Below are 23187 nucleotides of genomic sequence, written 5' to 3' on the forward strand. Positions count from 1 at the left end.
CAATTTAAGTATTGTGAAGGTTGTATGGCTCAAGATGTTGGAACGATACAGAAAGCATTTCCCAATAAAAAAAATCAGTCTTTTACAACAAGCAAAGTGACATTACAACAGCAGAGTAACATGTCAAATTTTATGTGGAGCTTCCAAAATGAGAGTGTTTGCAATAATGAGAGAGTAATATTCTTCTTGAGCATTCTTGGCAAACCAGAATTAATATTTTTGCATGAGTAGTTTCTACCAGCTATATTAATTCACTACAGTGAGCATTATAACTTGGAGACTAAGAGCTAAAAACATGCATTACTCAGTTTAATATGCATTATGTATACATCATATTTCCAAAAGTAGCTATTAAATCCAGTTTTGTTTCACTTCAAACTAAAGGAACAAATTGTGTTTTTTATGCAAAAATGTTTTATGATTTTTTATTTACATTTCATTATTACTCTGATTGTGTCTCTAGTACCAGCTGCTTCTATATAAGTATCTGAAAATGATTCGAATATTGATCAAAGTTGATTTTTCCCTAACTTCTATTGATTACTATTTTTTTTAATAAACATGGGAGAAAGTGTACTATTCTAGAGGAAATTCTTGTATGTAGGTCATAAAATATATGGTAACATAATAAAAATCTATCAGTCAAATGTGATAGCTATTATCTTACTTAACTACTACCAATATTTTAAGAAAGTGCCTCTTGATAAGTGATATATTAAATTATGAAAATGCTTATAGAGTCAACTGGAATGCATGAAACAACACACTTCACAAGTAAAAGTGTTTTATCTAACTGTGTTTTGGACTCATATTAATCATTTCCTACAAAGTCTGACCAGGTAACTATGCAATCAGGGTGCAATCACATGAACACTGCAACCAATGGAGAAGACCAGAGGGAACTTTCTCTACAGTAAAGGTGCAGGGTGGTGGGGAGGGTTCCCAGCAATACTAATCCATTGCTGCTTACACAGTGTTCTTCAGCAAAATCCCACAAAGTTCTAATGTACAGGCTTCCTAGAAGATTTTGAGAGCCACACAAAGAATGTATCAACAATGAAAATCTCGGTGGGGCTGGGAGGCTAGTGCTAATAAGAACTGAGGAACTTCAAACTTGATTTTTATATACATAGTTATGAACACATTTTGAGTTATTTTCCCATGTTTAGGTTATATTGCCCCTCTAATGAAAATTTCAGTGTTCTTATGATCTAAGAAAAATTATTTTTTGTCATTTCACCTCTTAATATTTACATTAATTATTGGAAGGTAAATAAGAATTCCAGAGGATCCCAGAATCATAATTTTCAAAATTTTAGGCAAGAAGCTGTTTTGAAACAATCACTTTAGGGGATTCTAATACATAAAATATCTAATAATATGAACGTATTTTTAATTAGCTTAAGTCTTTATTGTGTAGTAGAGAGTATTTCATTATTTGTGAAACCCCCATAGCCCAGGGGTTAGTGGGAAACATTTTGAAAACATAACTTAGGTTTATATTATCTGTCTCTAATTAATCCAATCCTTCAGCTTAGTTTAATGATTCAACTCACACACACAAAAGAAAACCAAATAAATTTGGACAAAAATTTACTAAGGGAAGCTATAATCTCCATTATTTTCTAAAGGTCTTTAAAACAGACATATAATCATTTCTTCTGGGATAACATGAGCTTTGAATAGTAGTGGTGCTAAGCCAGATAATATAAATAATTCATCGTTAAATTATAGAGCCACAGCAATAGTGGAAAAGATCAATAGAGAAGTTGGCTTTCCTAGAAGCAGTGTCCAAAATCTAAAAAAAAGCATAGTTATTTATATGTGGTCGCTTCCCAAGCAAGCTACGCTGCATGTAGCATACATCTAGAAGGTGGAACTGACAGAAACGAGTCTATTTTCTTCTAGATTCAAAGAATCCCCTCAATAATTATCTTGTTTTCATTTGGAGCAGCTGTGTACACAGGGCCTGGTCTAGTAAAGGATGTGTTCTCAACCACCAGTAGAATGACTGTGCTTTTCATCACTGACGATCTGTTGGCAAAAGGGGGATTTAAAGCAAACTTCACTACTGGCTACTACCTGGGGATTCCAGGTATGTGCACTTAAGGTTACATGTTGAATTGTAACTTTGGGAGCAAAACGATACAACCAGACAGTATTTTGAAGTACGACTTCATTGTTTGCATTCAAATACATTCATCTGTCTTCATTTTATCAGAGATTTTCTTCCTGCCTTTACATCTGTATAACTGCTGCTTAAGTCGGTTCAAAGAAAGAATCCATATTTTCAGCAGACCTACTTGTACTTCTCTGGGGTGTAGAGTCGTGAATTTTGTTCACTGAAGAGGGCCATTTTAAATGTTAAAAGCAGGGTACTTGGGACTATGAGGAAGGAGAATTATCTGTCATGTCATTTGCCAAAAGCATTTTCAGAGAACACCGGGGAGTCAGGCAAGTGAGCTGTTTGGATTCCAACAACATCCAATTAAAAAATTAACATCACTGGGGGGCCTGGGTGGCGCAGTCGGTTAAGCGTCCGACTTCAGCCAGGTCACGATCTCGCGGTCCGTGAGTTCGAGCCCCGCGTCAGGCTCTGTGCTGATGGCTCAGAGCCTGGAGCCTGTTTCCGATTCTGTGTCTCCCTCTCTCTCTGCCCCTCCCCCGTTCATGCTCTGTCTCTCTCTGTCCCAAAAATAAATAAACGTTGAAAAAAAAAATTAACATCACTAACTTCTTAAAGACAAACCAGTGTAAAGCTGCTGCTGTGAAGGATGAAGGAATTTGATGCTGATATTACTGGCATGTATAATCTTCTAATCCTACATTTTTAATTATACCATAACATAATCAGCAGGCCAAAACAAAATTGCCTGCCTGCTTATCATGTATCTGTATCTCTATAAGCACAGATAGAGGATATGGTATAACTCTTTGCATTTGACAATTTATAGTGAATTTGTGATCACTTGCGGCTCCTCTTGGAGTGTGATTTTTCTTATACCCCCGCCCACAACTCTGTGGTCCTCTCCAAGGGGATAATATGTCAGGAACACAGAATATATGTCATTTCCTTTATCTATGTTTCCTTTCCATAGGAGATTGTGGTCAGTTTGTCTTTGACCATAATGTCTAGAAAAGAGGTAGGGGTCAAGGCACTGATCCTCATCTGGCTTGTTATCTAATCTCAGACCCAGCTGTGCAAATATCTGTTCCTCCACTTACAACTGGCCTAAACCTTTGACTGCATCTCTGAAAGTTGAATGCTTTCAGATTTACTGCAAAGTTGATCTGTATCTTGTCTACCAACCTGCCATGAAAATAAGCCGAATCAATTATTAGCCAACCTACTTAGGTAGGAGTGAGTGGTAGCCCAATCAACTGACCTGCCCTTCTGGATTTTGTGACTGGCTTTAGACACAGCGACTTGTGACTTGTAAGCAACAGTGACATGCATCAATCAAAATATTCAATTAGTGAATTGAATATTTGCTGGGCGATTTGAATATTTTCAAGCTATGATAAATATGTAATATAAAACGATGGGAATAAAGAGTTTGAGATCTACTGAAAATTAGATTTTTATCTTAAAATACAGTCCATGACAAAGGAGAAAATGGAGAAAATGACAGGATTTCAATTATTTTTATTTTATAAATTAAGACTATTTTAAAGTCATACTTATAATTATTTTTCAGAGGAGTAAAAAAGAAAATATAGTGACATGAAAATAGCATAGATATTATATATTTATGTAAGTATACATTTATAAATATATATTTTTATGACATATATATTTGTATGATATATACATACATATAATAAGGAACTAACTTAGTAAAGAATCATATCCCTGTTTGAAAAATATTAATCAAGACAATTTTGAGACTAGCATTTTGTCTTATTTTTTGTTTGTTTAGCTTCAGATTTTTATTTAAATTCCAATGATTTATTTATTTAAAATACAACTTAATATTAGTTTCCGATGTAGAATTTAGTAATTCCCCACTTACGTACAACACATGGTACTCATCACAAGTGCCCTCCTTATTCCCTATCACTTATTTAACCCATCCCCCCACTCACCTCCCCTCCAGCAATCCTTAGCTTGTTTTCTATAGTTAACAGTCTGTTTTATGGTTTGCCTCTCTCTCTCTTTTTTCCCACATGTTAATTTGTTTTGTTTCTTAACTTCCATATATGAGTGAAATCATATAGTATTTGTCTTTCTCTGATTGAATTATTTCACTTAACACAATAGTCTCTAGCTCCATCCACATCACTGCAAATGGCAAGATTTCATTCTTTTTTATAGCTGAGTAATATTCCAGTGTGTGTATATGTGTGTGTGTGTGTGTGTGTGTACCACATCCTCTTTATCCATTCATCAATCAATGGACATTTGTGTCCAATGTTTATAGCAGCATTATCAACAGTAGCCAAATTATGAAAAGAGACCATCATTTTGAATTAAGCTACTAATTCTGTTCTCTAATAATTCTGTTGTTATTGATTTTACTATGGTAACTATATTTGTCTGCCAGTATTTTATTCCAGTTTTTTTCTGTTTGTGAGTGAACCTAATATTTTAATTTAATCCAACATTTGATTTAACTTAGGTTAATAGTTTGACTTTCTGATGATACTTTTAAAGTGTAGATGAATAATGGACATGGATAAGGAAATTTTGGTATATAATATTTAGTCCTTCTAAGGTAAAAAAGACTTTGAATGTGTATTATTGATAAAACCTAATTGGTTCTTACTGTTAATAGAAAGCAAATGATATAATAAAGAACTTTAGCTAATAGTAGAAGACAGAAAATGGTTTTAACATTATTTTTATACCTAAAATTATGACTTGTAATTTTTTACAAAATATTAATATTTAATTTTAGCTCCTAATATCTTGCTGAACACTGCCCCCCAAAAATGATATTACAAATTAGTTGCCCCTTAAGATATTTGGAAAACCATTTCTTTTTGAGGCAGAGGAATTTCCTGTTTAAACTCTAGCACAACCAAATTCTTTTTTCTGGTTTGATTAGAAGTCTTTGTTAATGGTGTAAAAGGCACAGTTTTTTGGTTGCTTGCATACCAATTCAAATACTCTAGCACCAAAATAACCACATTTCCACAAATAATTGCTGCATAAAAGCGTGATCAAGAATACAAAAACAGGGGTGCCTGGGTGGCTCAGTGAGTTAAGCGTCTGACTTCAGCTGAGGTAATAAACTTGCCGTTTGGTCAGGCTCTGTACTGACAGCTCAGAGCCTGGAGCCTGCTTTGGTTTCTGTGCCTCCCCCTCTCTCTGTCTCTCTTTCTCTCTCTCTCTCTCTCTCTCTCTCAAAAACAAACATAATTTTTTTAAATAAAAAAGAATGCAAAAACAATATATAAAAAGTTGGAAAGATGTGAAAGTCTAGAATGAGGATGCAGGAAAAAACACCAAGCTACAATTTAAAAATAATGAACATTCCCAAAGGGAAAGAACCAGTTGAAACTAATAGGGGAAGCTATAAAGGGAAAAAAACTTTTGGATCTGATTAAATGAGTAAAAATCACAAAGTCTTACTGCTGTCTGTAAAATATTAATAAGCAGTAATTAGTATTATAAAATTTCCTATTTACATTTTTAAATTCAAGAGGAAAATTTTTTGGCAAATTTCTAAGCAAAATAAATATAATCATTTTTCAAATGTGTTAAAAATCAGATCAGCCTCATATATTACTCATTTCTTTTTTTTTCAATATATGAAGTTTATTGTTAAATTGGTTTCCATACAACATCCAGTGCTCATCCCATAAGGTGCCCTCCTCAATACCCATCACCCACCCTCCCCTCCCTCCCACCGCCCCATCAACCCTCAGTTTGTTCTCAGTTTTTAAGAGTCTCTTATGCTTTGGCTCTCTTCCACTCTAACCTCTTTTTTTTTCCTTCCCCTCCTCCACGGGTTTCTGTTAAGTTTCTCAGGATCCACGTAAGAGTGAAACCATATGGTATCTGTCTTTCTCTGTATGGCTTATTTCATTTAGCATCACACTCTCCAGTTCCATCCATGTTGCTACAAAGGGCCAGATTTCATTCTTTCTCATTGCCAAGTAGTATTCCATTGTATATAGAAACCACATCTTCTTCATCCATCTGGTCAGAATGGCTAAAATGAACAAATCAGGAGACTATAGATGCTGGAGAGGATGTGGAGAAACGGGAACCCGCTTGCACTGTTGGTGGGAATGCAAACTGGTGCAGCCACTCTGGAAAACAGTGTGGAGGTTCCTCAAAAAATGAAAAATAGACCTACCCTATCACCCAGCAATAGCACTGCTAGGAATTTACCCAAGGGATACAGGAGTACTGATGCATAGGGGCACTTGTACCCCAATGTTTATAGCAGCACTCTCAACAATATATTACTCATCTCATGATGATACTTAAAAACCATATGGTTATATTTCTAAGATTTGTGGATAATTAAATGTATAAGCATCAATATCATCTATATTTGAATGCAAAAGAATTAAGTGCTCAATTCTTCAAAGTATCTTAAAATAGTGCAAGAAAACACCCAATAACTACTCTGCTGGAGAAGAGAGCCTCCCAAATTTTTTCCAAGAATGATGTCATGGAAAGAACTTATGAAAAAAGTATTATATTTTTTGAATCATTATAATGTACACCTGAAACTAACACAACACTGAACTAACAAAACACTGTGTGTTGACTATACTGCAATTAAAATTAAAAACTTAATAAAAAAAAACACAATCTGAATTTCAGAAAAAGAGGAGAAGAGCAGAACAAACATTTTTTTCCAAAAAATGATATAGAAATGGCCAATAGGTACATGAAAAGGTGCTCAACATCATTCACTATCAGTGCAATGCAAATCAAACTACAATGAGTTGTCAACTCACACCTTTTAAAATGGCTATTATTCAAAAGACAAATAATAAATAACCAAGTGCTGGTGAGGATGTGAGGTAAAGGGAACCCTTGTATACTACTGATGAGAAGCAAATTGGTTTAGTCACTGTGGAAAACATTATGAAGTTTCCGCCAAAACTTAAAAATAGAACTTCCAAAAAAATAAAAAAAAAAAAATAAACAGAATTACCATATAACCCAAGGGTGCCTGGGTGGCTTGTTTGGTGAAGCAACCAACTCTTGATTTCGGTTCAGGTCGTGATCTTATGTGTGTGAAGATCTAACCCCGAGTTGGCTCTGGACATGGAATCTGCTTAAGATTCTCTCTCTCCCTTTTCATCTGCCTCTCCTGTGCTCACTCTCCAAAAAAAAAAAAAAAAAAGAACAAAAAAATGCTATCATGAAATCCAGCACTCCCACTTTTGGGTAAGAATGAAAAAGAAATGAAATCGGAATCTCAAAGACATATCTGTACTTCCACGTTCATTGCAACATTATTTCCGATAGCCTCAGGATAGAAACAACCTCAGTGCCAATCTACAGATACATGGATAAAGGTGATGTGGTATATCATATTCAGTGGAATATTATTTATCCATGAGAAGCAAGGAAATCCTGTCATTTGTGACAACATGGATAAACCTTGAAGGCATTGTGCTAAATAAAATAAGTCAGAGGAAGACAAATACTACAGCATATTGCATAGGTGGAATCTAAAAAAGCCAAACTCTTAGAAACGGAAAGAAAATAAATCAGTAAATAAATAAATAAATAAATAAATAAATAAATAAAACGTATATTTTTAAAGAAACGGAGATGAACTGTAAAACCAACTGAATTCATGAGATAAAATAACTAACAACTCTATCAATAAGGAAATGGATTTTTTTTCATGTCTCCAAACAATTAGAATAATTATTGGGCATTCCACCGTCTGCAAAAAGAAATCATCTTGCAACAAAATTTTAGACAAATGTAGGTCTTTTAAAAACATTTAAGAGAGGAGAAAAGTGGGAAGAGAATAGATTATGAAAAGGAATATGGCAACAAATCTCTTCCAACAACAATATTAGTTACTGGTTTTTATTAGATTTGTATAATGAGATAAATATAACACCTAGGATTTTGAAAAATATTACAAGTAATCCTATTCAAGATAAAAGCCTAAAGAGCACAATCTGTTACTTTCAACACAAAACAGATACCAAGTTTTTGGTGAAGGGGTTATTCATAGTTGCCCATTCACTAGATTTCAGTTACTGTGATTATGATATTTAAGAAATAAATCATTTAGAGAGAATTCCCAATCGTTGCTAGAATGGAATCTTCCATGACCATCACTGTGTGGTGAATACGCTGGGAATGTGATTTCTCATCCCTCCTGGACACAGGACAGATGCTGTTGGGGAGTAGAAAATGGAGTGAATGAATCGTCATCAGCACAGTCTCCCAGAGAGATTTTTACACCAAAAGACTGAAAGGCAATTATAGAAACAGGGAATTGGCAGTGGAAGATAATCAAGCTGATAATGGAAAGAGAGCTCGAGCACACTTATCTGTTTATATGGTGCCCTGCTTTGGTGATCATTTTAGAAAGGAGTATGAAAGGGATATCACAAATTTTCAGCATTTATGTACTTCATTTATCTTGTGTGATATTTTAAGGGCACCTTCCAATGCATTCAACTGAAATATAAAACAATTGTATAACACATTTTTGTATCTCTTTTCCTTATCCTATTTTTAACATTTCCCTGTAAATTAAACTAGAGCATATGAAATATAGATTTATTAAGATGCGTCTCCCATAAACGTCCCCTTATTGCTCTTTTCTCATACTCAGAGTCTTAATTCGGAATTCAATAGTGCTTATCAGGCAACTGTGGAAGCGGCAGCTGATTACATTTAGGGGTTTAGAGCCCTCCCCAGATTGTGTGGCATGTGCCTTAGAGATCAATTCAGTTCCATTTAAAGCCAAGCATATGTTGACTAAACGAGGCAGGGCTACTGGAGACTTCATAAAAAGAAGATGGGAAAATTCAATTCTTAGCAATATTTCTTTTTCCCTCTCTCTCTATGGGCATAAAATGATCAGACGTAAGATTTCAGAGGCCACAGAGAGTTACACTTTGGGACTAAAGACTTCTTAATGAAGCTGAACTGTTATATGTGGCAAAGAATCAGAATCCAGTTCATGCATGTAAGGAAAATTTTGAAAGACTTTATTCACAACTTTCTTCAGAATTTATAATTTCTACTTAGGTCAGCAACAATACATCATTTTGTCCCATTCAGTATTTTTTCATTCAATGCATCCATTTTACAGAAAGAAGTTAGTTTTTTGGATTCACAGGGTATAACCCTAACAGCTTCAGGCTACAGCACAAAAATAAATTACAATTTCAGATCTCTATGCATGTATTCACTCATATTTTCATTCAGAAATTTATATTTCCATTTGGCAAACATGTGCTTTTCCAATTGAATGTAGCCTGACTACCCTAGTAAAAGAGTAAAATTATCAATAAACTTATCTGTGAAATAAATTATTGCTATTGAGAACTCAATTTTTACATAATGATTTTAATAAGCTATGAAAACAAAGTAATGAGATAATTTTAAAATAACTCATGCTGACTACCCTTCTATATTAAGGTATTTAATAAGGGATATGTAATTAGGCTATCAACTTTTTAAATAAATATAATATGTATCAAAGCATAGAGTTAAAATAGAATATACAAATACAAACACATGTATACATAGTTTTAAGCCTTCCTGCTCTGTAAAAGAAAATCAATAGTAGAGAGATAAAATATAAAGTCAGTTAAAATATTAACGCTTGCTTGTAGAATATATAATTGTCTTCACCCATTTATCATGTCACTAATCTGGTTAAAAAATACGTGTTTGTGAAACAAATTGATAATTACATTTACAAGAACATCCTTAATAGTATTATGGTTGATAAATGTAACGTACTTCTCTCATGGGGTAAAGATTTACAGAAACAACTAGACCAGCCATGTCTTCCTTAAAATATTTCTTATTAATGTAACTTAGATTTGGGTTGCAAAGTATAGAATTCTTCAAAGTTCAAAACAAAGTACAAACAGCTCCAATTGTTGTTTTAAGATACCCAGAGAAAGAGAGTAGGTATGATTTCTTGTTGTTTATATGGTTATCTGAAAGTTAGTGAAAGGGATGCTTTCTAAGTGTTACTCTTTTTGCTGTTAATATTATTCCTTGAGCATTCAATATATTCATATTGGTATACTAAATTTCTTTTTTTTTTAACTGAATCTCATAACATACCTAAGACATAATATTGTTTATTCCCATTGGACAGTCAAAGAAACTAAGGTTCAGAAAGATTAACTTATTTGCTCAAGGTTAAAAATAAACATAAAGAAAATAGCTACACTGCGGATCAAACCAAGGTCATAAGATTCCAGAGCTTATGTTTTAGCCACCATTCAAAAACAAACAAGTATATTTTATCTTGGTAATTCATGGAATCAATTCCTATTTTACATTTCAATAGAGTTACCATTAGAAGATCAACTGCCCAATTTAAAAATGTATTTTTTAAATTGTACTTTTAAAGATTGCTTTATATTGTGTCAACTCTATTACTGAGGTTCATACTGATCTTTGAGGCATATCACTCATTTGACATAAATTAATTCATTTTATCAGATGTGCCAGGCACTGGATCAAGCCCTGGGCATGTAAAGATGAACAAACAAAGCATATAGATATTGTAGCTAGTAAATTGTATATTCAATTTAAAGAATGGATTTAACAAGAGTGTAAACAGAAAACGTTTTCTTTTTCTCCACCTACTTTATTTCAAATCTCTCTTTTGGCCCCTGGATATTTCAGACAGATCTCTTCACTTTTCCAGTTATTTTAGGTGTTAAATTTTCTTAACTGGTTAATTAAGATTCACTTTTAGATATTAAGATGTACTGTCAAATACAGCATCCAAACTTTAATATCATCTAGTTCAAAGTTTCTTTTACCTCCCAACTCTGTAAACTAATAACCTAACCTAATAACTTAAGGTAGAGGAGGTAGAAATATTGCCTTTGACTCATTTTTCACTTTCTTTCCCTTCCATTTTCCTATAGCTGTAGCATCAGAGGAAAGGCAAGCAAGAAAAATCTACCATCACTGTATTTTTCTTTTGGCCTACAGTGGCTCCTGGCCAAATGCTAGCTAGCTCTTTTGTAGAACAGAACTGTGAGTTCTTTGGAGCATTCCTCTCCCACCCCCCTTCCCCAGGCCTACTGCACTGTAGGTATGGGTGGTACTCTTCCTAGCCAATCTCTAGCCCTGTTGAGCTCCTAACCCACCTCAGATTCCATCACTCCACTTCTTTGTGTTGAGCCTGCTTGTCCTGTAAGGCAGCTGTCCCTCCATTACATTGTCCAGGGTCCACTGATTAAAAAAAAAAAAAAAACCTTACACACTTTTCTCGCATGGAGAAAATGTAGGTTCTTTCCACTGCCACTCTCTCTCCTGGCCCCTAATTACCATCAAGAGATGATCCAGCCTAACTTTCTGACTTTGAATTCATTACATAGGAAGAGAACACAGGTCTTTAATTATACAGTTATATGCCCACAAACCTTAAGAAACTAAAGTCACAGTCTTCTGTGAAGTCATTCACTATACTTCAGTTTAGTCTGATTGTTTTCAAAAAGTGGATCATGAAATCGATTTATTTGGTTTCAATAAACATTTCTTATTATGGAACGGAATAAAATGGAATAGAATAAAATTTAGAATAGAATAGAACAAAATAATTGTGTTCAGTTACACACACACAAGCACACAGAAACACACATCTGTTGGAAAAAAAAAATCTGAAAGTCCCTGCGTTAATCCCATGGAAGCACTGGCCCTTGTGATTCTTTAGGCTGAAAAAATTTCAGGTTGAAAGTGATAGGATGGCCTTCTCCCTTTAAGTCAACTCAATATGAATGGTTGCCTTGGAGCATTCCTCAGCTGGTGCGCTGGATGGCACCATATTCCCTTCTCCCACTCTTCTTCAAGGACATTACACAGTCTTCTTTTAGAAAAAAAACTTTAATCTTCTTTTATATAAAAATAGAGCTGGAAATAGGTGATGGGTGTTGATAGTTGCTAGACCAATTTTGATCTATTTTTTAGTTAAGTGTAGTATGGATATATTTAGTACTTCTATTTAGAGTGTAACAATATTTATCAGTACTCTCAGATTTGGGGCTACAACCTAGATTCTAAAACAACAGGAATGATTCCTTTCAAGTACTATTACATGTGGTCATCATAAATTGAAAAAGTCTCTACGGAGATTAGTACAATTCAGTTTTGAACCTACTTTAACATGAATTATGGCTCCTTGAAAATAATATAATCATTTATAATTAATATTCATAATAGCTTTCAAAATACAGGTTTCCCTCTTCCTTGATTTTATCAAGTGCTTTTGCTTCCCCATTATGCTTATCCATACACATTGTAGGGGAAGAAACATTAAGCCTCTCCATACCCAGCCACTATATATCTCCCTTCTCAGGGAAGTCAAATCCCATGTGGCCTCAACAGGGTCCTAGTACTGCCATGTAGCTATCCCTCCTAAACCATAACTACAAAACATTGAGGGAGCAAACCCCTCTCTCCCTGTGACGTGAGGAGTCGCCCAGGGCAAAACCCTGTAAGATCAAACAAACAGGTCCAGGAAACAGCAGCACCACTTTCTTCAAACAATATTTCCGGTTGGCCTTTTTTTGCATGACCCAAATCCTGGAAACCACCAACTGCCTGCAGATCCATTCAGTTTCTTCCCTGTCCAGTTTCTTCATTTTCCTTCTATTTCTTCACATGCCAATTATATTCTCCCAATTCCAATGCTGATTTACTTGTTTGGGGCCCCATCTTTAAGTTCCTTTCAAACGACTGTTATTGCAGAGTTTCCATGTCTTTGTGACTACTTTTCCCCACCTGACTCATGATTTAATTGAACTCAGTTTCCAGCCTCATCCAACTTTGGTCCCACCAAAAGGCAACTTTCACATTTAAAACAAAATTTTTTTTAACGTTTATTTATTTTTGAGACAGAGAGAGACAGAGCATGAACGGGCGAGGGGCAGAGAGAAGGAAGACACAGAATTGGAAGCAGGCTCCAGGCTCTGAGCCATCAGCCCAGAGCCCGACGCAGGGCTCAAACTCACAGACCGTGAGATTGTGACCTGACCTGAAGTCAGATGCTTAACCTACTGAGCCACCCAGGCACCCCACACATTTTTTAAATCACGTAGGTTTGGATGTATCATTTGGAGGGCGAAATCAACAGATCTTCTATGCTCGTGTAACATTCCAAAGGTTGAGGCTTGAATATTTATATGAGGTGGAGGAGTTTATTGAAGAGAAACTAACGGAGTTTATGAGGGAGGGGTATATCCTAGACTTCTCAGCCATCCCTTGGAACTGCTCTGTGCTCTGCTGTAAAGAAGATGCCTAGGGGTGCCTGGGTGGCTCAGTTGGTTAAGTGTCTGACTTCAGCTCAGGTCATGATCGCACAGTTTGTGAGTTCGAGCCCCGTGTCGGGCTCTGTGCTGACAGCTCAGAGCCTGGAGCCTGCTTCAGACTCCGTGCCTCCCTCTCTCTCACTGCTCCTCCCCTGCTCACATTCTGTCTGTCTGTCTGTCTGTCTCTCTCTCTCTCTCTCTCTTTCAAAAATAAAGAAGTATTAAGAAAAATTAAAACAAAAATAAAGAAGATGTCTAAGGTTTTATCCACCCTTTCCTCAAGCCACATCTCTGGCTTTGACACTACTATTGTGGAGGCGTTCTGAGCAACTAAGTGTATATAGTCTCACTTGATATTAGATCGAGGTCAACAATGCACTGTAGTAAAAGGTTGATGTGTAAAGAGGCAGAAATGGGATGGATATTACAGGATCATCTATTTGTCACCTTTTTATCCTATATGTTAATATTCTTTCCCCATAGAGCCCTGCAAGGAAGACCATTTTCAGTGTAAGAATGGAGAATGTATTCCACTGGTGAATCTCTGTGACGGTCATCTACACTGTAAGGATGGCTCAGATGAAGCACATTGCGGTATGTTTTGATTTTAAGAAAACACTCATCACTTTAGCCTCTACACTTGGATCCTCCAAATGTAAAAGAAAGATCAGAAATGTATTTATCAGGACGTGTTTTGTTCCTTTTGTGTATCATCATTCCCCTTGTGACTTCCGCACCTTGGATGCCACTCTGGTTAGGAGAAAAATTAACAAGCAGACCCCTGTTTATTGTTAGTTTATTTATTTAAATTTGACTACATTTAGTAACTTTAAGTCTAGGACAACCCATATTCAGGTAGGAAACATAAAGTAGTACTGGGAGACAATGGCCCACACCAGGCCCTCTAGCACCGCCCATATTGACTATGATACTCCTTTGCCTGCATATGGAGGCACCCTCATGTTTACTTATAACTGACTATGTTACACTTTCTCCTTTGCATTCTTGGTTCTTCAGTATCTACTTCTCCTCCTGCTTAGTTGAGTCTTTAGTCTCATCTGCTTCCGAACCTCTATAATGAGTTGTGGCCACTTTCACTATATCTTGCTTTTATTTCTAAGCAGATACTTAGTGCTGCTTATTACATGCCATGCACTATATCTGATTGCTGCAAAACAATCTTAACAGAAGAAGAATTAGCTCTTTTTAGCCATGAGAAAACGGGTTTGGAGAAGTTAAGTGGTTGTCAAAGATCACATACATAGTAGGGGCTAGAGTTGCATTTTCAACCTAAGTCTGTCTAATTCTAACAATGCTCTTGCTTTTCTCAGAATAGGGGGAAAAATGTAAACAATAACATGAAATTTACCCATTGTGGGTAAAACTATTGTTTCTGATGTTTTACCTGTTTGATAAACTAGCTTAGCTTGGCCCAGTCCCTACCTAGCTACTAATAGCATCTATACTGTATCCAAAATGCTTGTAAGATGGTGGGGAAGAGATGGAAACCAAATAGCATAAGAACAAGGCCAAAGAAAATAGCCTCTAGAGAAAGAAGTAGGAAAAAAAGTGCCTATGAACTTGAATTTTCCTTGTTTTAGAGACCAAGCTTGTGAGACATACTCCTCACAATAAATATTATTTTCCATTTATTTTCTATTTTGATATGCACTAAACTTTCATATCTCTCTGCCTTTTTCATTTTTGTAGTTATATGAAAAGAGCAATGTAAAGTCTATCAAATTTATATTTTTCAACTTAAGCTCTCTAACATCCTCTTTTTTAAATGTTTATTCATTTTTGAGAGAGAGAGAGAGAGAGTGCACGTGAGTGGGGGAGGGACAGAGCGGGAGTGGGGGGACAGAGGATTTGAAGCAATCCCTGCACTGACAGCAGAGAGCCCTACACACGGATCCAGCTTAGAACTGTGAGATCGTTACCTGAGCTTACATCGGACGCTCAATGGACTGAGACACCCAGGCGCCCTCTAACACACTCTTTAAAAAAATTACAATCTTTTGGGGCGCCTGGGTGGCGCAGTCGGTTAAGCGTCCGACTTCAGCCAGGTCACGATCTCGCGGTCCGCGAGTTCGAGCCCCGCGTCGGGCTCTGGGCTGATGGCTCAGAGCCTGGAGCCTGTTTCCGATTCTGTGTCTCCCTCTCTCTCTGCCCCTCCCCCGTTCATGCTCTGTCTCTCTCTGTCCGAAAAATAAATAAACGTTGAAAAAAAAATTTAAAAAAAAAAAAATTACAATCTTTAAACTCTAAACATTAAGAACATTGCACATGTAGTTTACAACCCATCGTTTACTTTTAACAACTTAGGTCAAAATGACCCTGTGTGTGATCTAATTTCTTTAGTGCGTCTTTTCAATGGCACCAGGAACAACAATGGTTTGGTGCAGTTCAGAATCCTGAGCACATGGCATAAAGCTTGTGCTGACAATTGGACCACACAGATTTCAAATGATGTCTGTCAGTTGCTGGGATTAGGGTAAGTAATTCTACACAGCTCTGTTTTAAGCAAGTCTCGAACTTTCTTATTGGTATGAAACTGGGTTTATTAAGACATTTAAAATTTATGGAAGTTATGAATTTAGAAAATACATGTTAGCAAAAAGAAGAAAATAAAAATCTTGATTAATGCTATCCTCAAAAATAACCACTTAACATCCTTTTTATAAATAGGATATAAATATAAGTATATAGAAATACTGTATTATAAAATCATACAAAATATTATACTATTCTGTTTTGTAGCATACTTACACATGAGCATTTCTCATGTCATTAAATTTGTATAGACTATAATTTTTAAGAAAATAAAATATTCTATTTTATGCTATATCATAATATATATAACTAATCACAAAGGTCCCTAGAGAACATGTTTTTGCTATATCTTTCTATAGCAAATAGCTATAACTATTTCTACAATAGTTCCTTTGGAAAATCTGTAACAGTATAATTATTGTGAGAAAAGACATGCAAAATTTCAAGACTTTTTCAAGAATTGTAGTGCAAATGATAATTCCATATCAATGACTCAACTAAAATTTATTATACTTTCAGTTTGTCATAACATGTTGCATCAAATATACAATTTCATTTTTTACCTTCCTGTAATCTCAAATGTAATGAGGTTTAAAATAGAAAGGAACAGTAGCAATAATTTGCTTCTTTTTAGTTGTATAGTCGACTCTAATTCAGCATTGTGATCCACTGGTATTTGTGATTTACCAAATCACAATTTGGGAGATTTAACCATTTTAGATTACACATGGTTATTTGGTCATTGGTAGCACTATATTTACCACTTTGTTTTATCATATTGAACTATAAAGTCTAAATGTAGGAAGTATGCCTATTTTATCCATTACTTCATTGCTAACACCCAAACTTATCATTGTCTCCAAATATAGGTACTAAATAAACATTTGAAGTAATAAATTATTCATTATATATAAATATATGTGTGCATATAAATATAGAAATACCTACCTATCTAAATGCCCAAAGTTGCCCAACTATAACTGATTATCATTTTATTCTGTCCTGAACTGGGGAATTTTGTATAAAATTAAAAATAATTTAAGTCCACATCCACACATACCCTCAGCATTTGGCAATTATCCCAGCTATTCCTTGCTCCTCAAAATCAAAAGTAATTGAGTGCTTTCTTTATAAGGGGACTCCTTCTTAGTTGATTAATAATCATATAGTCTTCATGTGATACACAGGTTTTCAAAATTTATTTCAAAATGTTTATTTTTTTAGCCCAAGACATATTTTCCACAAGAATAACATTAATGAGTGATTAGGTCTTGGTGTAATCTGTAAGAGCTGTTTCATTTCTAGTTGACTGGGAGAGTTACATTGTATACTAATGCCAGGCTAGCACCTAACCACCACATAGCGAGATTTTACCATAGGAAAATGTGTGAGGTCCTACTCAGGGTATCAGATACACCCCATAATTTCTTGCCGTTTGAATTGAGAGTTTTCAACTCCCTTTACCTCCTAAAATGCTGTCATTAAGATTGTGAACTCCCCAGTTTCAAGCCTCATTCAAGTGATGTCAGCCTCATCAGGAAGACAATTCCTATAACAAGCAAAGGGAGGATGTGATTTGTCGCCCATTATGTAAATAATCATCAATTTGATTTATGTGCATTAATCAGAAGCTTCCTGTACTTTATATATATTATCGTTTTTATAATACATCATAGCCTGTATTCTAACAAAAACTTTTTCAAAATGGGAGGCTTTGAGACATAGGGGGTTTTGGAGGAGGGTAGGCTGTAGAGGGAATAATGTTTTTTGATGAAGACTCAACAGAACACTGAAACTGACAGTTGTTGATTTATTCCCACTTCAAGTAAAGCACTGGGTAAGTGGCATTGATTCCAGATTCCTACTTTAATTCCGATTTTAGTTCAACAGTGAGTTCATACAGGTGAGGCCCGAAGAAGTTGTTTGCTGTCACTACTGAAGTTGTCAGTAATTCTTAGGAACACTTTTATAGACTCAGGAATTTAGTAAAGATTAAGCTAAGGAGATTGGTAACTTGACCTTATTTCCACAAATGACAAATCCAAATGATCTAGATGATGGAGCTCTCAATACACAGGAGCTTGTGTTCCAATTCACCATCTAGCCAAGCATCATTATATGGTTATAGACACAGGAGTGTGTTTTCATTCTGGTTGTGAATCTTAACTAAAATAGTTTCCGGGGAGATATATGGGTTCAAGATGAATCATTTACAAAGACCAAAGGATCAACATCCTCTTTGACAGAAGTTTTTAAAAATTAAGTGAAATATGTTGAGGGATAGCACAATACTGATTCCTGCAATTGCACGAGAGAATGTGTTGGAAAGGGAACATATATCTTATTACTTTTTAACAGTTGTTAATATAAATGTATTATTTTAATTACTCCTGGATCAGAAATTGAAGCATTAGCAACAATGTTGTGTCTGTTCCATGGATGAGTAAAACATGGTTTTTACTTCAGATATGTTGGGGATCGACACGTAAGTAGATAATGACAATATAACGTGATAAATGCAATATGCTATTAGAGAACCACTCAATTTGGGAATGTCAAGGAAGGCTTTCTAGAAAATGGCTTGAGCTGAGTGGATGACAGCCAATTCCACACAACTGTATACTATCTATTTACATGTTTTTCTCCCAGCCAGATTTTACTGTCTAGTTCACTGACCTCATTTCCTATGAATCACAGCCCTTCCAGCAGGAGACAGGGACAAAGAACTAGACTTTTTAGTGTGTATAAAGCAAATAGTACATCCCATTGCCTTAGATACAATATTTTTGATGAAGGTCAGGCACTTGCTTTCTTCAGAAATGAGTCAGGTAATCTCTTCAAAGACTTTAATCTTTGGGCCTGCACTTATTAAATAGTCTCCACAGTGCCCTAGTAATTGAACGAAAGTTATAGCCTTAATGAGAATGTGTCTAGACTGGCGCATGGTACCCGAAAGAAAACTTAGTGACTTTAAAATGATGTGTTTGGTACAGTGGAAAGTAATTTAGGAGTCAATTTATTAAAAAAGCACTGTGGTCTCTCAAGATTATTTATGCAGATAGGGTACAAAATGCAATTCCCCAAAGATTCTAGTAAATCATATGAGGTGGATTTCATCAGCCTTCCTTCTTTTAAATGAAGCATTTTCATTCCCTGCCCTTTATAGCATGCGTAAGTAAAAAAGTACTTTAAATAACACTTTCATGTCTCTGATCAAAGTATGAAAGAAAACATTTTACACTGATGAAAGAATAAATGTTAAAGAAACTTAGAGTATTGATTTTTAAAACATTTCCTAGGAAAGCACACTACCTCGTTACTAACCCAATAAATGAACTATGTGGTTGACTTGCCCCACTAAGCCATTAAAAACTAGAAGTCATCAGGTCTGTGCAGCTTTGCAGAATTTAGGAAAGGCTAATGTCTTAAAATAGAGGTGGTTATACATACCCCTCTTAGCCTGCTTGTGAGGAGCTGCTGGTAATTTTTAAATCCCACAATAGTCCTGTGCAAGATGCCCTCAATTCAAATGTCAGAAACCTCATGTTGAGCCTCTCATTCTCAAAACCAAAATAAGAAATGGAATTATTGCAAGGTCTTCCATTTCAGAGGGGTTTTGAAAATGTTGGGGGTGGGATGGGGAGGGAATATTGTTTTAATAAGCCTTCCAAATAAACAGAGCATAATGATTTAATATCCTGTGTAAGTACCACCACAAATTCGTATCCACAATTTAACACTGGGTCTTAGAAAACTGAAACATAGAAAATATAGAGCCAGTGTTTCATATTAGTTTTAAAAATTGGTAGGCAAAAAATATTCCTGTTCTTGCCCATATTTCCAGTCATTGTCCTCAAATTTTCAACTACATGGAAAAAGGCTTAACATAAAACAACAACAAAGATAAGATATGGGAATCAGTAGAAAAAATGTAACTACTACTTTCTACTTCAAATTATTTCCTTTTTATTTGCTAACTTTATACAGAAATAATTAAATACTATTTTCTGTTGTTTTTAATTTGCAAATTCAACACCAAAGGTATTATTTTCTATTTTCCTAGGTGGGATGGTAGGGGGAGGGCAGGTTATGGGAAAGATGGTGGGAAAAAAAATTATTTTACTTAGTTTAATTGACCAACCTAAAAAGTTCATCATTTGTCTAATATACAAACTGTAACTCTCATATTCTTCCTATTTTGTTTTTTTTTAATGTTTATTCTTTTTTTGAGAGACAGAGAGAGACAGAGACAGAGAGACAGACGTGAGTGGGGAATGGGGAGAGAGACAGGGAGACCCAGAATCTGAAACAGACTCCAGGCTGTCAGCACAGAGCCCGACGCGGGGCTCGAACTCATGAACCATGAGATCATGACCTGGCTGAAGTCGGACGCTCAACCGACTGAGCCACCAAGGTGCCCCTGTTCTTCCTATTTCAAACTAGAAATGAATTAACTAAAAATAGGTAAAGAGAAAATAATTATAGCAATGCATAGTAAATTTATAACTTTCCAAGATTCATATTACTAGGTTATGAAAAGCACAGTGGTTAGGAAATTCTGTCTGCTATGGGCGAGGGACTGAAAGCAAGCATACCAGTGACTTGTAATCCAAGGGCTGGCTCAGCAGCTCTCAAACCTGGCTATACGTTGGAATCACCTGGTCTTTTTCCCAGATGTTTGGAATCAGGAGGGTTTAGGTCCATGGCTTTCACGTGTGTGTTTTTAAGATCAAACTAGCAGCATCTGCAAAGCCCGGGATGCAAGTGCGGAAATGCAAATTCTGGAGCCCCACCTGAGTCCTACCCAGAGGCAAGTCCAGAGTAGTGTCGGCAGTCTGTGTTTGAACGAGGCCTTCAGGTGATTCTGATGCCAAGTTTAAGAACCACACTCTAGGGAAGGCTTTCATAACCTTCTTTTGTGTGTCATGAACACTTTGGGTGGTCTGCTGAAACGTACCAACCTCTTCTTAGATTCATATATTTAAGTGCAATAAAATAAAATACACATGACTAGAAAGGAAACTAACCACCTTGAAAAATAATTACCAAAATGTTATAAATGTGATATGGTAATATGTATTTCTTTATAGAGTATTCAATAAGATATGTTGGTGGTTCTAATGATTATTGTAAGATAAAAAATTAGCAGAAATGATATTTTTAGGTGTATGCAGCAACTGCAATGTTCGTTTTGGTGACAAAATTATAGGTGTTGCTATCAGTGTTGCAATTAGTCACTTACATTTATATAAGAAGGAAATACTAAACTTCAGTTAAAGATTAGTAAAAGTTAGTATGTAATTATTTCCTTCCTACCTACAAACTTCTTATCACGGACAACAGAGCAGGATTCTCTCCCTCTCTCTCTGCCCCTCCCCCACTTGCCCTCTCTGTCTCTCTGTCTCTCTTCCTCTCAAAAATAAATAAATAAACTTAAAAAAATGGATGAGATGGACACTTGGGTGACTCAGTCAGTTAAGCATCCAACTTCGGGTCAGGTCATGATATAGTTCGTGGGTTTGAGCCACACGTCAGGCTATGTGCTGACAGCTCAGAGCCTGGAGTCTGCTTCAGATCTGTGTCTCCCTCTCTCTCTGCCCCTCCCTCGCTCATTCTCTCTCTCTCTCTCAAAAATAAATAAACATTTAAAAAATTTAAAAAATAGAAATATTTTTTTCCTTCTCCCTCCTGTCCTTATTTTCATTCTTCCTTATTTTTTGCTTCCTTTCTCACTTTCCTATTCCCTTCCTTCTTTTCTCCTTTATTGCTTTCCATTCTCTTTTTTTCTTTATACCCTTACCTTTTCAAAACAATCTGAGGTGATTTGTAACAGAGTATGTATGGTAACATTAATAGAATAGTAAATGAAAATAAGGTCTGAAGAAATAAGGAGGCAAATCTATAAAAAAAAAGGAAAACATCAATAAATCTATAAAAAACATCAATAAATCTATAAAAAAAAAGGAAAACATCAATAAGGGCATCACTTTAATTATGAGATAAGATAAATACTACCAGTTCCATAGAGAAGACACATTTCTCCTGACATTAAATTCTAAAGGAAAGTTTGCATGCATGTCCTTATAAGGTAGTAATGCTTTGAAAAAATATGTGCACAGAGAAAACTTCATAGTAAATGTAGAGGTGAATGTCATACTCTTCTTCCTGAAAAATAAACAAACTCCAATGGCACCTAAGAAAGTTAGGAATGAGTCAAGGATTTACTACAAAGGGGTAAGACCACATTCTCCAAGATGTTAACCATGAGGATCCTGTCTCTGACAATCTCCTCTAAGTATTATTTCTCTCAGCCGCATTGATGTACAAAATGCCGGGACCTTGTTTCCTCTCTAATACCATTACATTCGTAGGATAATGTAGAACAGCTACCAGGCTGACCCATCAATTTCTCTCTTGTTCTTAATACAGCAGCTTGCACAGAGGAGGAAATTGATTAGGTGAAGATAATTTTTCCTAGTGGCATTTTTTTTCCTTCTGCATACCACAAAATGTTAGGAGTTGAGGTCAGAAAATCTAAAAATAATTCAGGTTACCTGTTTGCTAAGAGCTACCATAGTTCTAGGGAAGTGCCTACATGTGTTACTATAAAGTGATAAGAAATAAGCAATTGTAGTTGAAGTGTGTCCAGTTCAGCCACGCTATTTACCTAACCGCCTGTATGTCCTGACTTTTCTAGTAGGATGCTTTGCCATCCTTTGCCTCAAACTCCTTTCATTCGCCTTTCCCCTGCCTATTAAAGTGCTCTCCTCACCTTCTGCCCTGCCAAATCAATCCCCTTCTTTCCCTCCAATCTGAAAAAAAGAAGGTCCATCCTTCTCTAAAACCCTGTTCAAACTAATCCCACCTGGCTCCATTCATTACTTAAACCTTTTGGGGTGTGAAATGAGCTACAGCGCCTGCCTGCAGTATTTGCAACATTTGTTATTATTCTTTCTAGCTTTAGTGTGTCCAAAAGCTTCAAACATCCCTACCTAAGCTTCTGCTTCAGGGAGGAATTCTTATCACAGCAAATACAGTCTGAGGAGCAAGACAAAAGAGAGGAAACCCAAGCAGGCCTGAGAAGAGACACAGAAGATTTAATACTGTACGAGACGCCCCAGGATATCCTTCCTTTTCTCCCTAGAATTCATCTCCGAGTATATTTTTATACTCCATATATGACCTTAA

The 23187-nt window shown here is 35.7% G+C and overlaps 1 protein-coding gene across 1 annotated transcript in view; it reads left to right on the forward strand.

The window, feature by feature from the left end:
* The window catches only part of TMPRSS15 (transmembrane serine protease 15), a 122487-nt gene that overhangs the window by 70183 nt on the left and 29117 nt on the right, over positions 1–23187 (forward strand). The window contains 3 exon segments of the mRNA XM_043593821.1: positions 1955–2095; positions 13930–14040; positions 15808–15940. Coding sequence (XP_043449756.1) covers positions 1955–2095; positions 13930–14040; positions 15808–15940 — 385 coding nt within the window.

This window comes from Prionailurus bengalensis, chromosome C2 (genome assembly GCF_016509475.1).
Source record: "Prionailurus bengalensis isolate Pbe53 chromosome C2, Fcat_Pben_1.1_paternal_pri, whole genome shotgun sequence".
In the NCBI taxonomy this organism is placed as follows: Eukaryota; Metazoa; Chordata; class Mammalia; order Carnivora; family Felidae; genus Prionailurus; species Prionailurus bengalensis.